The 16,410-nt window shown below is 35.3% G+C and overlaps 1 protein-coding gene and 1 long non-coding RNA gene across 2 annotated transcripts; one reads left to right on the forward strand and one right to left on the reverse strand.

Annotated features, from left to right (window-relative positions):
- Nucleotides 1-9,124: 9,124 nt before the first annotated feature.
- LOC108327195 (uncharacterized) lies at nt 9,125-10,777 on the reverse strand. The gene is made up of 5 exons (XM_017560926.1): nt 10,598-10,777; nt 10,430-10,549; nt 10,146-10,375; nt 9,355-9,985; nt 9,125-9,277 (listed from the first exon to the last, which is right to left on the reverse strand). The coding sequence occupies exons 1-5, from the start codon at nt 10,775-10,777 to the stop codon at nt 9,125-9,127; spliced, it is 1,314 nt and encodes a 437-aa protein (XP_017416415.1).
- Nucleotides 10,778-13,329: 2,552 nt separating this feature from the next.
- On the forward strand, nt 13,330-14,024 carry LOC108328610 (uncharacterized). The gene is made up of 2 exons (XR_001832127.2): nt 13,330-13,684; nt 13,803-14,024. It is a non-coding gene; the product is annotated as an uncharacterized LOC108328610 (long non-coding RNA).
- Nucleotides 14,025-16,410: the final 2,386 nt, after the last annotated feature.

A 16,410-nucleotide genomic window follows, 5' to 3' on the forward strand; every position in this document is an offset into this window, starting at 1 on the left:
TCTCCAATTTCCGAGCCAACAGTTGGAATGGCTTGGACAAGTTCTCCTTCAACATTTACACCTTTGTCCTCCAAAATCCTAGAAATAAGAAGAGCATAGGGAAATTGATAAGAATGGGATTTCTTAGCTTTTATCATTGTGTCAGCAATGAGAGCAGGCCAATCGATGTGTATGTGATTTAGGATCCCATACAGAAGAAGTAGATCCTGCTCAGAACATTGAGCATGATTGGTTGCTCTAGGACATAGTATCCAGACAATCAAGTAGTGAATCATCCGTTCTTCAACTTTGAAACCTCCAACAAGTAATTGCCTTCGATTAGTCTGCTGTTCAGGGTGACGCAAGAAGGATTGGAAAGTCATCAACCTATTGAAATCTTGAAGTCCTAGATGAACTTTTACAGCATCATCCTAGATGGTAAGTTGGGCAACGTTGGTCCACACATCATCATCTAAAATTATGCGGACACCTTTTACTTTAGTGGATATAATCCCATCTCGATATCTCAAGTTGAAGTAGAAAACTCTTATGAGATCGGGATAAATGCAACCTTTTTGCTCCACCAGATTCGTGAGTCCTTGAACAGCAAAAAGATCTAGAAATTGAAATCCATAGAAACGGAAAAAATCAAGGCGAATATACTTTACCGCCATGATTCTTCTTTCTTGCCAAGAATTAACATAGTCCGCATGTTTTCCTTGATCTAAAATCTACCCATCAATGGTTGCAGGACGTGGTTGAGAGGAAGAGGATGCTCCAGCAGCTCTGTGGCGATGTCTTCTTGAATCCGCCATGGAGAAAGTTTGAGGTACTGAGATTTTGAGAAAGTGAATAAAAATGGAGAGGTTTTGAGCTCAAGATTTGATTTCAGCAGTTTCTGGGTGCAAAGAAGTGTCTAATAATCGATTATAGAAGGCTATTTATAAGAAAAATGGAAAAACTAGCCGTTTATGGCCGTTTATAGCCGTTATGGGATGTTCCAACGACTTTATTTTTGAAACTGTCAGCGTGATAATCGATTATGCCTGATGATAATCGATTATGCCTGATGATAATCGATTATTCGTTCAAAATTTCCCAGATTTGAGTTTTAAGTTTGAATAATCGATTATTGCCTTGTGATAATCGATTATGAAGCGTTAATTTTACGAAAATGTGAAAATTTTCATAAGCGTTGATCCTAAGCATGTCTAATACTCCTAACTCTCTTCTAAGCTCAAAAAATCTATCCTTAGGTAGCGCCTTGGTGAAAATATCAGCTAATTGATGTAAGGTATCAACATATTCAATTTGACAATCCCCCTTTTGAATATGGTCTCTCAAGAAATGATGTCTAATCTCAATGTGCTTAGTCCTTGAGTGCATTATGGGATTCTTAGTTAAATTTATAGCACTAGTATTATCACATTTTAAAGGAATATTATCAAGGAAGATATCAAAGTCTTCCAGTTGCTGTTTCATCCACAAAATTTGGGCACAACAATTTCCAGCAACAATATATTCAGCTTCAGTGGTAGACAAGGCTACACACGTTTGTTTCTTTGAATTCCGAGATACCAATGAACAGCCCAGAAAGTGACAAGTACCACTAGTACTTTTCCTATCAATTTTACAACCACCATAGTCTGCATCAGAATAACCTATTAAACTAAGTGAAGCATCAGATGGATACCAAAGTCCAAAAGAAGTGGTTCCCTTAAGGTATTTTAAGATTCTCTTGACAGCAGTCAAATGAGATTCTTTAGGATTTGCTTGGTACCTAGCACACACACATACACTTTGCATAATATCTGGTCTACTAGCAGTTAAGTACAGTAAAGATCCTATCATGCCTCTAAACATAGTTTCATTTACTCCTTTTCCAGATTCATCCTTATCTAAATAGCATGAAGTACCCATAGGTGTACTAGCTTCTTTGCACGTATCCATACCAAATTTCTTAAGAATTTCTCTACAATATTTTGTTTGGGAAATAAGAGTACCTCCATTCATCTGTTTTATCTGTAGTCCTAAAAAGAAATTCAGCTCACCCATCATAGACATCTCAAACTCACCTTGCATTATTTTTGCAAATTCTTCACATAAGGAGTCATCAGTTGACCCAAAGATAATATCATCTACATAAACTTGTACAATCAAGATGTGTTTTCCTACTTTCTTTATAAATAAGGTTGAATCAACCTTACCTCTAGAAAAATCATTATCAAGTAAGAAGGTACTAAGTCTTTCATACCAAGACCTAGGTGCCTGTTTAAGACCATACAAGGCCTTTTTCAACTTATAAACATGATCAGGAAATTTGAAATCCTCAAAACCAGGAGGTTGACTAACATATACCTCTTCTTTTATGAAACCATTTAAAAACGCACTTTTCACATCCATTTGATACAATTTAAATTTCATCAAAGATGCATATGTAAGCAACAATCTAATTGCTTCTAACCTGGCCACTGGTGCATATGTTTCATCATAGTCTATACCTTCCTCTTGACAGTAGCCCTTTGCAACTAGCCTTGCTTTGTTCTTTGTGATGTTTCCATCCTCATCAAGCTTGTTCCTAAATACCCATTTGGTTCCTATGACTTGATAATTATCTTGCTTTGGAATAAGTTCCCAGACTTCATTCCTTTCAAATTGGTTTAGCTCTTCTTTCATAGCAACGCACCACTTATCATCTTGAAGAGCTTCCTTTATATTCTTGGGTTCTATCTGAGACAAAAAAGCTACAGTTAGACAAAAATTATTAAGATTATGTCTAGTAGTTACTCCTTTTGAAATGTCTCCAATGATGTTGTCCAAGGAGAGTCCTCTTGGTTGTTGATAGCTTTTAGAATCAACAGCTTGAGGTGTTTCTTGAAGTTTTGGAGGATAGTTCTCATTTAGATAGATCTCTTCAAGAGCTTCCCTCAAATAATCCTCATCACCTGCAATAGGTTTTTTTGACTCAAGAGGTTTTCCTCAAGGTCCACAATCTCATCAAAGACAACATGCATTGATTCTTCAATTTTCAAAGTTCTTCTATTAAATACTCTATATGCTTTACTGGTCAAAGAATATCCTAGGAAAATTGCTTCATCAGATTTTGCATCAAATTTACCTAGATTATCTTTTCCATTATTCAAGACAAAGCATTTGCACCCAAATATTTTCAAGTGAGATACATTTGGTTTTCTACCATTCAACAGTTCATATGGAGTTAATTTCAGAATTGGCCTAATAAGCATCCTGTTTAACACATAACAAGCAGTACTAACTGCATCAGCCCAAAAATATTTTGGCACATTAGATTCATTCATAAGGGTTCTAGCTAATTCTTCTAATGATCTATTTTTCCTTTCAACAACACCATTTTGTTGGGGAGTTTTAGGTGCAAAAAAGTTATATGCTATGCCATATTCTTCACAAAATTTTTCAAAAGATTCATTTTCAAATTCTCCACCATGATCACTTCTCAATGTTTTGATTTTCAAGTCTTTTTCATTTTGAATACGTTTTGCAAAAGATTTAAAGGCTTTGAAAGCTTCACTTTTCAAATTTAAAAAGAAGGTCCAAGTGAATCTTGTGTAATCATCAACAATTACAAGAGCATAGTAATTTCCACCAAAACTTTTAATTCTAGATGGACCAAATAAGTCCATATGCAAAAGTTCTAAAGGTTTTGTTGAAATCATGCTTTTGGATGAAAATGAAGATTTGGTTTGTTTACCTTTTTGACATGCAGTGCATAATTTGTCTTTCTCACATTTCAGTTTAGGCAAACCAATCACAAGATCTTTTGAAATCAATTTATTCAAATGTTGCATATGAATATGTGCAGCTCTTTTATGCCATAGCCAAGGATTTTCTTCTTTAGCAACTAAGCATGTTATACTATGATTAGATGCACTTTCAATATCAATCAAATAAATATTGTTATGCCTAACACCTTGCAAAGCAATATCAGCAGAATCTTTAAAGTAAACAGTGCATTTATCACTTTCAAAAGTTACCTTGAGACCTTTGTCGCATAATTGACTTATGCTTAAGAGGTTATGCTTGAGGCCTTCAACATATAGCACATCTCTTATAGTCAATGTATTTCCTCCTCCAATGTCTCCGGTACCCATGATTCTACCTTTGTTGTTATCCCCATAAGTCACAAATCCTTGCTTTTTCTTCTCAAAAGAGATTAATCTTTTCTTGTCACCGGTCATGTGTCTTGAACATCCACTGTCAAGATACCACAATGACTTCTTTGACTTAGTAGATTCCTAAAAAACAAATTAGCAAGAGTTTTAGGTCCCCAATCTAATTATGGGTCCTTGGGGTTAGTTCATGCAAGTATAAATCATTTCACAACTTTAACCCATGCATATTTACCATTTGGAACACCAAAATGTTTAATGTTGCATTTGTTTGATGTGTGTCCATGCTTCATACAGTAAAAACAACAAGCATTACTTACTTTGTTTTTAACAAAAGTCCCTTTTTCAACCCAAACTCTACGAGTTTTTCTTACTTTGGACTTATTTATTTGATGCATATTTCTATTTTCAACATTGCTTCTATTAAGGTTTGTCTTAGCATGTGAATTTGTCTTGGTTGCCTTTGCAAGTAAGTTTTCAAGTATGTCAATATCAAACATATGACTCTTACAAGACAAGCATTCAACAGGTTCAACAGTAGCATTTGCATCAGATAATTTTGTTTCTAAAGTACTAACTTTATTTCTTAAGACAACTTCATCATCAAGCAACTTTTCATAATTCAATTTTAATTCATTGTGCTCTTTCTTAAGTTTTTTATGTGCAACATCAAGTTTTTTAGATTCAATCAACAATTCAAAGAAGGCCTTTTGCAAGTCTAATTCACTAGATTCAAAGCTGGAATCACTTACTTGGCTTCCAGTATCTTCTGAGTCAGCCATTAGACAAATATTGGCTTCTTCATCTGAATCACTTGAGCTTGTTGAGCTAGATGCATTGTCTTCCCAAGCTATGTAAGCTTTCTTCTTCTTTGGGAATTTCCTTTCTTTCTTTTCTTCACTTTTCTTGTTCTTTGGACATTCAGTTAGTTTTCATGTGCCCTCTTTCTCCACATCCATAGCATTTAACACTTGAAGGAGATTCTTGATTTTCTCTCCTTTCTTTACGAAATTTGTCCTTTCCTTTTGCCTTCATAAACTTGGCAAATTTCTTTATCATGAGGCTCATGTTCTCCTCATCATCATAATCATCATCTTCAATCCTTTTAGAGTTCTTTCCTTTGGAGATCTCGGACTTGAAGGCTAGTGTCTTTCTTTTGCCTTGATCTTCTTCAGCCGTCAATCTTCTCAACTCAAGCTCATGCTCACGGAGTTTCCCAAACAAAATTGGCATCGACATTTGAGTGAGATTTTGAGACTCAAAGATGGCAGTCACCTTTGGTTGCCACGACCTGTCCAATGATTTCAAAATTTTTACATTCAATACATCAGTATCAAAAGTCTTACCCAACCCTGTCAAGTGGTTCACTATGTGAGTGAAACGCTTTTGGACATCAGAAATTGTTTCTCCAGGTTGCATTCTGAACATCTCATACTCTTGAATGAGAGTGTTCTTCCTTGCACGTTTCACGTCCTCTGTTCCTTCATGTGTGACTCTGACAACTTCCCACATTTCCTGTGCTGTCTTACACACTGAAATTCTATAAAATTCATCAAGCACAACAGCAGATGAAATAATATTACGAGCTTTAATATCAAATTGGGCTCGTCTATTTTCTTCATTAGTCCACTCAAAAAATGGTTTTTCTACTTCTACACCTTCAACTCTGTTTTTAGGAATATAAGGACCATTTTGTACAGCTTCCCAGATGCCTCTGTCAACAGACCCCATAAAAATTTCCATTCTGACTTTCCAGAACGCATAGTTATCACCAGTAAAAAGTGGTGGTCTGTTAATAGAAGCACCCTCGGCATATACAAGGTGTTGGTTGTGACCGGCCATTTTCGCAAATTTTGAAAAACTATCAAAGCAAGCTCTGATACCAATTGTTGATTGGTACCAGACAGAGTGTAACGCAGCGGAATAAAGCTTAGAGTAGCAGAAAGCGTGTTCGGTCACTTTTTTAAAATAAATTGGTCTATTTTTAGAAAATCAATTTTCTTTCAGAAAATTTATCGAACAGTTGATATGCGTAAAAGATAAAAAATGTAGGTAATAGAAAATCACACGAGTAATTTTTATACTGGTTCGATTCAACAGAATCTACGTCTAGTCGTTAATCACTATAAAAAGTGATTAACAGTTCCACTAAAAAGATGTTTCACAGATTACAACAAATAGTGAATAAAACAGATAAATAAACCTTCCTTCGACGAACGAACCGGAAGAAGAACACTCTACCAACTCGAAGAGAACCGCTCCGACTATCGACAAACGAAACGCGAGCTTCTCCTATTCACGAGACCAAGCAGAGCACCTTGCTAACTCGAAGAGAACTTGCTCCGACTATCGACACACGAAACGCGAGCCTCTCCTGTTCACGAGACCAAGCAAGGGAACTTGAACTATAGCTTCTGAGAACTTCCTCTGACAAACAGTATTCTGCAAGAGCTTCTGTTCAACGACTATCTCTTTTTGAACTTCACAGAAACCCAATATATAGCCAGCTGTTCTGAATATCTAAGGTTAAGTCCCAACTGCCACGAATAATTGATTATTGTAAGTGATAATCGATTATTCAAGTCCGTTATAGGTTTTTCAAAAATGTGATAATTGATTATATGAGGTGATAATCGATTATTCCTGAATGACTTTGTGATAATCGATTATTGCCATTCCATAATCGATTATTGCAGTTAAAAATGCAAGTTTTACAAAGTTTACAAGACTTTCCTACTATATTTAATTTCTACAAATTGCTTTTAAATAATTCTAATATCTTCTTCAACTAAAACTTCTTGCAGCATCATCAAAACAATTTTCTTCAAGATTTACCAATACTCCTTATTGGTAACAGAAAGTGTTGAACATTTCCGTTTTCGTTACGAAGAGTTGTGGAAGCACCGTTGAAGTGAGGAAATGTCTGGTTTTCTTCTTCTTGCAAATGCCAGGTTGGGGCTTTGAACATAGTTCTGGTAGTGGGAGCAGGTTGGGTGTAAAACCTAGTTGCTTTTGTGGTCGGCCTACAGTGTTCCGCGTTGCCATAATCCCTAAAAACAAGGGCAAAAGATTTTAGGGTTGCCCTAACTTCAAGGTGAGTTTAATGGAAGCACAAATGTGAGTTATTGTGTGGTTTTGATTTTGCACAGGGTGGGAGTTTTGATTTCGTTGACGAGGGAGTGTGTTTTGTTCTTCCACAGGTTGGGAGTGAAGATTTCATTGGATGCAACTTCTTTGAGTGGTGCACTGAAGAAGTAATTGATTCTCGAAATGTGGTGAATGTAGAAGACAATAGTGCTAGTGTAAGAAATGAAGAAATTGGTAGAAGTTTGATGAAGATGGAAGAAAGAGATGTTGAAAAGCTGAAAATTGGCTTGTTTGGAGAAAAGTGTAGTTATTTTGGAGAAAAGGATAAATGTTTTAATGGGGATGGTGTGTGTTACATGTGTTTGTAATGTAATTGTGATATCAATGTTGATGAAACTAGGTTGATGAAAGTAGGTTGATATGAATGTAATTTGCTTTTTGGAATGTTTTTTGTTTTAATTATAAAGTTGACTTCTAATGAAATTTCATATGGGTTGTTGTTGTTAAAGGAAGTGCAAAGGTAACATCATAAAGCAATGGTCAATAAACATCATAAACATATGACAACGACATCAATAAAAGAAACCTGATATTACTTCATCAATCTTACTCAATCAATAACATAAGAAAAGAAACCTGGTATTACTTGATCAGTACAAAATACACCAAATATGCCTTTATCAAGTACACTTAGACCAAAAAAAAGTTATACTACATTGTCTTCATCACTAAATATGTCTTGAGCAATACACATTACACCAAAAAAAAGGTCATATTACATTGTTCCTTCATCAGTACAAATTAAAAGACTGTGTTCAGAATGGAATGAAATAGGCTTCATTCATGACAAGGACATTCAGCAGACTCCTGAGAAATAGGCACATCTGTTGGTGAAGGTATTGTGTCTAGTGTTTGTTGAGTAGGTTGGTCAGCAGGCACATCTGGTGGAGGCACATCTGGTGTTGTAGGTCGTTGTGGACATGATTTTTTGTTGTGTCCAAGTTGTTTGTAGACAGCACAGGCTTTTTTGCTCCCACCCTTTCTTAATTCAGTGTCATTCTTCTTCAACTCCCAAGGATCTAGTCTTCGTTTCTTCTTGGGTCTTCCTGACATTGTCCTCTTCTTTGGGGGTAATACATCTGGATATGAAGTTATGTCCCACACAAGTTGACCATTAATAAGATAAATGATGGTGTTGTAGGTCTCTTCATAAGTAGACTTCCTAAACCAATGGCCAATGTAGTCTTCTGCATTTAAATTCAAGAATTTCATTGCGGTTATGGCATGAGTGCAAGGAATGCCAGTAATTAACCACTTTCAACAGCTGCAGTCCTTGTTTTCAAGATTCACAACAAATTGCTCCCCAAATTGTGAAATATATAAGACTTCAAATAATTGATGTGATGACCATCTGTGATGAGAACAAAGAGGACAACACAGTTAGCAACAACATCTTCTTAATGATGAACAAAAATTAATTGTAGGTGTGAAGTTACCTTGGTAACCAATATCTGGTTAACCATGACTGCTTTTGAAATCTGTTGAGAACCTTAGGGCACACAAAACCTTGATATAATGTCATTTTTGTCCTGTTCGTAGCCCATCTCTTCATGATGTAAACCCTAATGTCTTTTAACATACTAATAAGTGGCTTACACCTACTACTGACTAGCACACTGTTGAAGCCCTCACACATGTTGTTCACAAGAATGTCAGATTGTGATCTAGGAGTGAATCTAGATCTTGACCAAACCTGGGAGATTTAAATGTCAGTAAATATAACTGTCAAAGCAAATATAACAGTAAAAGCATAATAAGGTTTGGAGAAAAGTGAATACATACCTAGGTGGAATTGCAATCAAGTATTTAAATGTCTCTACATTTATCTCTTTAATTTTCCTCATTTCAGCCTCTCATAGTTGTGGATATGTGGTTGTTGTTGCCCTCCACATCAGACGTTTAAGGTCTTTTCCAGGGAATTTCTTTCTGAAGTTGGAATACAAATGTCTAACACAAAATCTTTGGTCTACCCCAGGTAAAAGATCTTGAATTGCTGGCAAAAGTCCCTACAATTTCAAATACTCAAGTTAGCTGAGTTATTTCTGATGTAGGTTGTAATTAACATTTGTTATCAGTGACTGACCTTTTGTTGGTCTGAAATAAATGTACATGCTCCACAAACAGCTTCCCCACCAAGGTTTGCAATGAAAAGCTCCAAGAACCAAGTCCATGAGTCTTTGTTTTCTACCTCAACAACAGCATATGCAATGGGCAGAATTTGTTCATTTCCATCTCTTCCAACTGCTGTTAGTAACTCCCCTCCATACTTGCCTTTCAAAAAGCATCCATCCAATCCAATGATGGGTCTACAACTAATGAAGCTATCTTTGCATGCTTTCAAGCATACATAAATTCTATTGAATATACACTCCTCATTACTATTTTCAACCTTTATTTTGACTGTTGAACCTGGATTTGCTCTAAGAAGTTCATGACCATAATCATAGATTCTTCTATATTGTTCCTTGAATGACCCCTCAATATTATCTTTTGCCATGGCTCTTGCCCTAAAAGCCATATTTCTAGAGATTCCTACATTCCATTTCCTACTTAATTTGTCCCTAATGTCCATGACCTTCATATTAGGGTTCTTTCTGACAGATTTTTTCATCCTTTGACTTAACCACTTAGAAGTCATCAACTTCACATTACAAAATGTACTATAGCTGTGATCATCAATCACTTTTCTTAGCTGCCATGACTTGGCACCAGCCCTATAGGCACAATAAGCATACCATTTGCATTTCCCCTGGCCCCCCAAACATTTTATAACAATCCTCTTCTTGTCATTCTTCATGAATTTCAAATTTCTTCCATTACTTAGTGCATAAGTCCTAATGGCCTCTGTAAATTCCTTTTTTTTCAGTGAAATACGTTCCTACTTCCCATTTATAATCCGTCAAACTTTTAGGCATGCTAAATGTGGGAAACAAAGTTCTCTTAATGGAATCATCCTCCTCCTCACTATCTGAACCACTATCCAACTCATCTGACACCCACTCAATGTCAAACAAGCCACGAACATCATGCATGGAATCATTATCAATTTTCCTTGATGACTCACCTACTGGACTGCAAGGTTGTTCTTCCCTCACATTTCCTTTCTAACTACCAATGTCACACTCAATGGTGACATCAACTAGACTTTCTTCACTCACAGACTCATCTACATCTTCATCCTCACCATCATCTCCAACCTCTTCATGCTGACCATCCTCTCCAGCCTCATCCTCAACCTCATGATCATCCTCAATCTCATTCTCTTCCACATCTTCTAGCTAAAAATCATTTACATCATGTACCTCAACCTCCTCTACATCATGTACTTCACCATCCTTAACATGTTCAATCTGTTTACCAACATCACTCTCACCCTCCTCCATTTTTGTTCCAACTTGAGCCTGAACCTCAGCCTCAGCCTCACCCTCACCCTTACCCTCCATTTCTGTTCCAACTTCAGCCTCACCCTCACCCTCAACCTCACCCTCACAGTGACCCTCCTCCATTTCTGTTCCAACTTCAACCTCACCCTTCACTTCTCTTGCAACATTAACATCACCATCAACCCCATCACCATCAACTCAATCAATCATTTCTATTATCTGTGGTTCCATGGTATTATGAACCACGTACAAATGAACTTCATCATTTAACCTTGCTATATTCAGCATATGCATAGCACCCCTATCATCAGTCAATAATTCTAACCTATCTGGCACCACTGACTGACCTCCTAAATTGTACCAAAGTTCTTTTATGTCTATATAACCTAAGTCTTTCACTGAAGCTAATATTCCAAAATAGCTTCACAAGTCTAGATCACAAGACCATTCTGCTATCTCGCCATCAAATTTTAATTTTCCATTCTCATCACTAACAAAATGCCCACAATGATGGACCAGAACTTTAATATGTTCAGCCATGCAATATTATAATTGAACCACAAGCTTTTAACACCTATACATTGAGGGGGGATATTATGATTTCTCACTCTTTACTAACTAAGCAAACCGTCAGACATCACCCAGACATGGGAACAAACTAACATCCCCACTAAGGCAACACTCAGACAGAAAAGGTCAACATAACTTCTAAACAATTGATAAAGGCACTTTTGGGACCACAACAGTGTAAACATTTCAACATACAGTAACATACCACTCTCGGGACCCATCACAGAATAACACTACCAAATAAACTATAACATAAATGCAAAAAGATAGGACTATCGGGACCACAGCGCAACAAAATCGGGACCACAACAACACATAAACAAAGCATAATAACTACATATTCGGAAAGGCGAAAAGCGAAAAACAAACGAAACTAACCTTAATTGGCCTCCACTTTCAATTTCGTTCCTCCACCACCACGTGATTGTCTTCGTCTTCGCAAATTCTTCCCAGCCCTAATTCTCACACTCACTCACCACAGCAAAATACCTAACTCATGAAATCCCTAATTCCCTTTTAAGTTTTTTTGTTTAACTTAAAAAAACCCAATCAAAATCACTACTTCTGTGATTCCATGCCACGTATATAGCTTTTTTGATTAAACTAATTTCCACGTATTTAAATCATTTAAATTGAGCTCATTACTTGTGCACCACGTAATCACAAACAAACAACGTTACTGATAAATTAACGGAGATGGCTTAATTGACTCATTTTAACAAGTTTATGGACCCGATTGAGACCGAAAAAAAAAACGATGACCCACTTAAGATTGGCACATAAATACGAGGACCAAATGAGAGTTTAAACCATTTTAATAGTACATGGAAAATATGATTGTTTATGCGTGAAGTTTTTCCTTTTAATGGCAAATATTGAAGTTTGCTCTAATGAGTGATTTGGAATCTCTAGTGTCTTTTTCTCTTTTGTAATTAGGTGATGAAGTGTGCTTTTGAACAACGGATGGTTGATGAAGTGTGTAATGTTTCACCATCACGATTATTCATTTTGTTTGTGGGAGACATAAAACTACATTGTTTCATTTCAGAGTGGTTGGTTTAGGGATTTGGATAGAATACTAACTTGTTATTACGAGAGAGGGTGCTTGAATTGAGAATGACTAAAACAGTGAAGAATGGTGAAAAGCCTTAATTACAATGTTTGATCTATAGTTTTAATTTTCATTTGAGGTATATTATTTTTCTGATAATGAATGTTTCTTGTTAATATTTTTTTTTTGGTTGGATTTTTTTAATAGAATAGAAATAAATAGTTTAAAAGATGCAGTTATTTCAAATGGTGCAATGAAAATAACGATAATGAGATGGATGCTATTATTGATAGATAAAGGAGAAAGATATATAAAGTATAAAAAAACTCTCTTATGATTTCTTAAAAAATGGATTAAGTTGTTAATAGCGATGATATGTACTGTGAGTTTGATTAACATAGTCCTTAGTTTTCACAAGTACCATGTGGTTTAAATGGGATTTATTTTATTTTTTTTATTATCTTTTGCTGGATCGAGAGAAGCCTTATTCTATTTAGGGATGGCAATTTTACCCGCGAGCATGGGTACCCACGGGTAAAATCCGTGGCGGGTAGTAACTATCCGCGGATATTTACTACCCGTGGGTAACGGTAGCGGTTATTTTAATACCCGCTTCTAAACGGGTCAGGTACGGGTAGTATACTATCCGCCCCGCGGATACCCGTTACCCGCAAAAAATTAAAAAATAAATAATTTATATATATTTTTAATTAAATTTAATTAAAAATAAAATAAAATTATATTTTATTAGTTTAAATTTTATTAAAATTAAATTTTAATTTACATTTAATTTAATTTATATTATATATATTTGTATTTTTATTTAAATTTTATTTTTAAAATGTATTAAATATTTTTTTTTTCGGGTATCCGCGGATACGCGCAGGTTTTAAAATACCTGCGGGTATTTTTTAAACGGATACCCGACAAGTAGCGGATACGATTTTATTCGGCGGGTCGGGTTGCGGGTACTACCCGTACCCGACCCGACCCGTTGTCATCCCTAATTCTATTTTCTCTTTTTGGACTGCGCACATCTCTTTTCTTTTTTATTTTTCTCTTTCGCGGGATTAGAGTTTGGGGACGATAGGGAGTGAGCATGGCACAAGAGAGAGAAGAAGAGAGCCTTCAACGCCAATTCCCTCGTGCGCGATTTGGGAGGGGGAAACAACAGTGATTGAGAGCCGTAATAGGAAAGAGAGATAGAGGTTTTGGTGGTAGGCGTGGGGGGCACGATTCCTTGAGAGTGAGGTAGAATGAAAGAGAGGAGAAGAAAGAAGAGTTACCGTGAAGAGGGTTGTGAGAAAAGAGAAAGCGTAGTGGGCAAGCGTTTCACTGCAAGAGCGATAGAAGATGGAGAGCCTTAGGTGTTGAGGGTTTGGCCGTGGGAGGAGCTAGAACCAATCAAGGTTTGGGGGAGCTAATTTCGTATGTTTAATTTTGCTTTGATGCATGATTTGATTCCTGTCGTTGACATGGGTAAAAATATTGTTTATTTGATTACTGTTATGATACTATTATGTGCAGCTGATGAACAAGTTTTCTATTATTTGGTATTCTGTTATGAATTGGAATCAGGCCCTGTCTCGGTGGTATTGGATTTTAGGTATTGTCTTTTTCGTTATCATGTTTAGGCATGAATATATTCTAAATTGACCAAAAAATGATATCTTAATCTACATTTTATAATTTCATCTATGTTAAACTTGATGTAGAGGTAAGTTAATGCATTTGAATGTTGGTTGGTTATTATTGTATGATTCTAATGCTTCATTGTATTGATGATATATCCTGTAATTGAATGAACTGTAATATTTGGAGATGATTGACTCTACTGCCATGATGTTTACATGCATCAATGTAGGCTGAAATTGATGTTTGAGTCAAAAGAAAATATTGAGCTTGCATGCGAGTGGTTTGCTGCCTGTTTAATAGTTATATTGTTGCCTGACTGTATTAAATTATTACTCCGCTCTGCATGCTTGAAACTCTTGATGTTATGCAATACATGGACTGTTATATCTACGTTAAAACTCTTCGTTGCTGCACTAAATCTGCCAAGAAATATTAGTTAATTTATGATGTTGTATTGGGGTGATTTTGGATTGGTTTGCATCTGAATTGTTGTATTACTGGGTGGTTACCGAGTGTTGTTGCACTACCATATTTGAGTTTGATTCCTACTTAAACTGTTGTTTTGTATTCATGATCATTTGAGTTGAGCATCTACCGTTGTTGTTTTGGCATTATCCTTGGATGAAATAACTTATGTTGTTGTCTTGTATGTATGGATCGATGATATCTCAATTTAACGCTTCAATACACTATTATTGGCTGGTTGTGTTGTTAGTAGTTTTGTTTGGATAATTTATGCTTGATTTTTGATAGGACTAAGGGTTTGTGAGTAAGGTTTGAGTGCGTCATTGAATGGGTCATTATGAGTGGAGTTAGAACCCTGAGATGCCTTGTAGTGAACTCTTGGCAATAAACCAGAGTTGAGAGTGGTCCCTAATGAGGTTTTGTATTACCCGGTGAAAGATGAAAAAATTATAAACATAACGCAGTGTGTTAAGTTTAATTCTTATAAAACTATTTTGTAAAGTTGATTTTATAAGATTGAGTTAGGATTAATTTAATTTCTTAATATAATATAAAAAAAAATTTAATAGACACAATGTTTGATCTGAATTAAGTTCTAAATATTTTCATCGTGCACACCATATAGTATTGAAGTTGTTGTCTTTTGAGCGTGGGAATAAGTGATGCCACAAATCAACCTGATCCTCTATTTTTATTCTTATCCTCTTTTTCAATTTCTCCCCCTTTTTAATACTTCAATTTTATAATAACAATGTTCCATTATTATAACTAATCTAAAGTAATTGTCTCTCCTATTTTGTTGCATTTCATTGTTTTTGAAAATTCACCATGTCATTCCTCGGTAAAAGAAATATGTCTCCCTAATCTTCCAAATTTGAGAAATTCGAGAGAAATGGTTCTTCTATTTTGAAAATATGGTGATTTTTTGAAAACAGTTAAATACAAACAAAATAAATAATTTAGTTTAGGTTAGGAACAATAATTAAACATTTTTATTATAAGACTAAAGTATCAAGAAAAGAAGAGAATATTGAATAAGATGTGGTTAATGTAAGGCATCACTTGTTCCTAAAATTACAGGACAACATGTTTAATTCTTTCAATGGTGTTACATGATGAAAGGTGAAAAACATTATAAACATCACACAATGTATCTTTGAAAAAGTGTTAAGTTTAACTCGTTTAAAACTTGTTTGTAAGGTTAATTTTGTATGATTGAGTTAGGTTTAAAGTTAACTTTTTAATATGATATCAAAACATTTTTTCATAGACACATTTTGTGATCTCCATAAAGTTCTAAATATTTTCATCGTACGACTGTTAAAAACTGGTATCGCGAGCGGAATGGCTTTAAAAGAGCGTATTACGGTCAATAACCAAGAGGGGAGGGGTGAATTGGTTCTTTTAAAAATTGTGATTTTCTTTTAAAACTTGTATAAAACAATTGGTAAACTAAAAAAAATCACACAAAGTATTTTATCCTGGTTCGAATCAAAAGATTCTACGTCCAGTCATTAATCACTATAAACCATGATTAACCTTTTCCACTAAAATATAGTTCACATATTACAATCAAATCAAATAAAGATTAAAGACAGAGAACACCTTCCTTTGAGAAACGACGAAAGAACCTACTCAATCAACTTGAAGAAAACTATTTCGACGTAAGGGCAAACTTCTCCTATTCACAAGACTTGATAATTGATTATTCAGTGAAATAATCAATTATTTGCACGAGCAATCTTTTCTACTTTGGCTCGTGATAATCAATTATTACACCAAATAATCGATTATCTGCATAAGGTTTCTCTAAAATGGAAAACTTCTAAGTGCTTCAAGATTTCAATGTTCGTCATTGGTAACAGCAACACCATATCAATGAAAGTATTAAATTTGTTTTCTTCTCACTATAGGAACAAGTGATGCCACAAATCAACTTGATCTTGTATTCTGGTTCTTATCATCTTTTTCTATTTCTCTACTTCTTTATACTTCAATTTTATAATAATAATGTTTCATTATTATTCATAACCTA

Source organism: Vigna angularis, chromosome 2 (genome assembly GCF_016808095.1).
Source record: "Vigna angularis cultivar LongXiaoDou No.4 chromosome 2, ASM1680809v1, whole genome shotgun sequence".
Classification (NCBI taxonomy): Eukaryota; Viridiplantae; Streptophyta; class Magnoliopsida; order Fabales; family Fabaceae; genus Vigna; species Vigna angularis.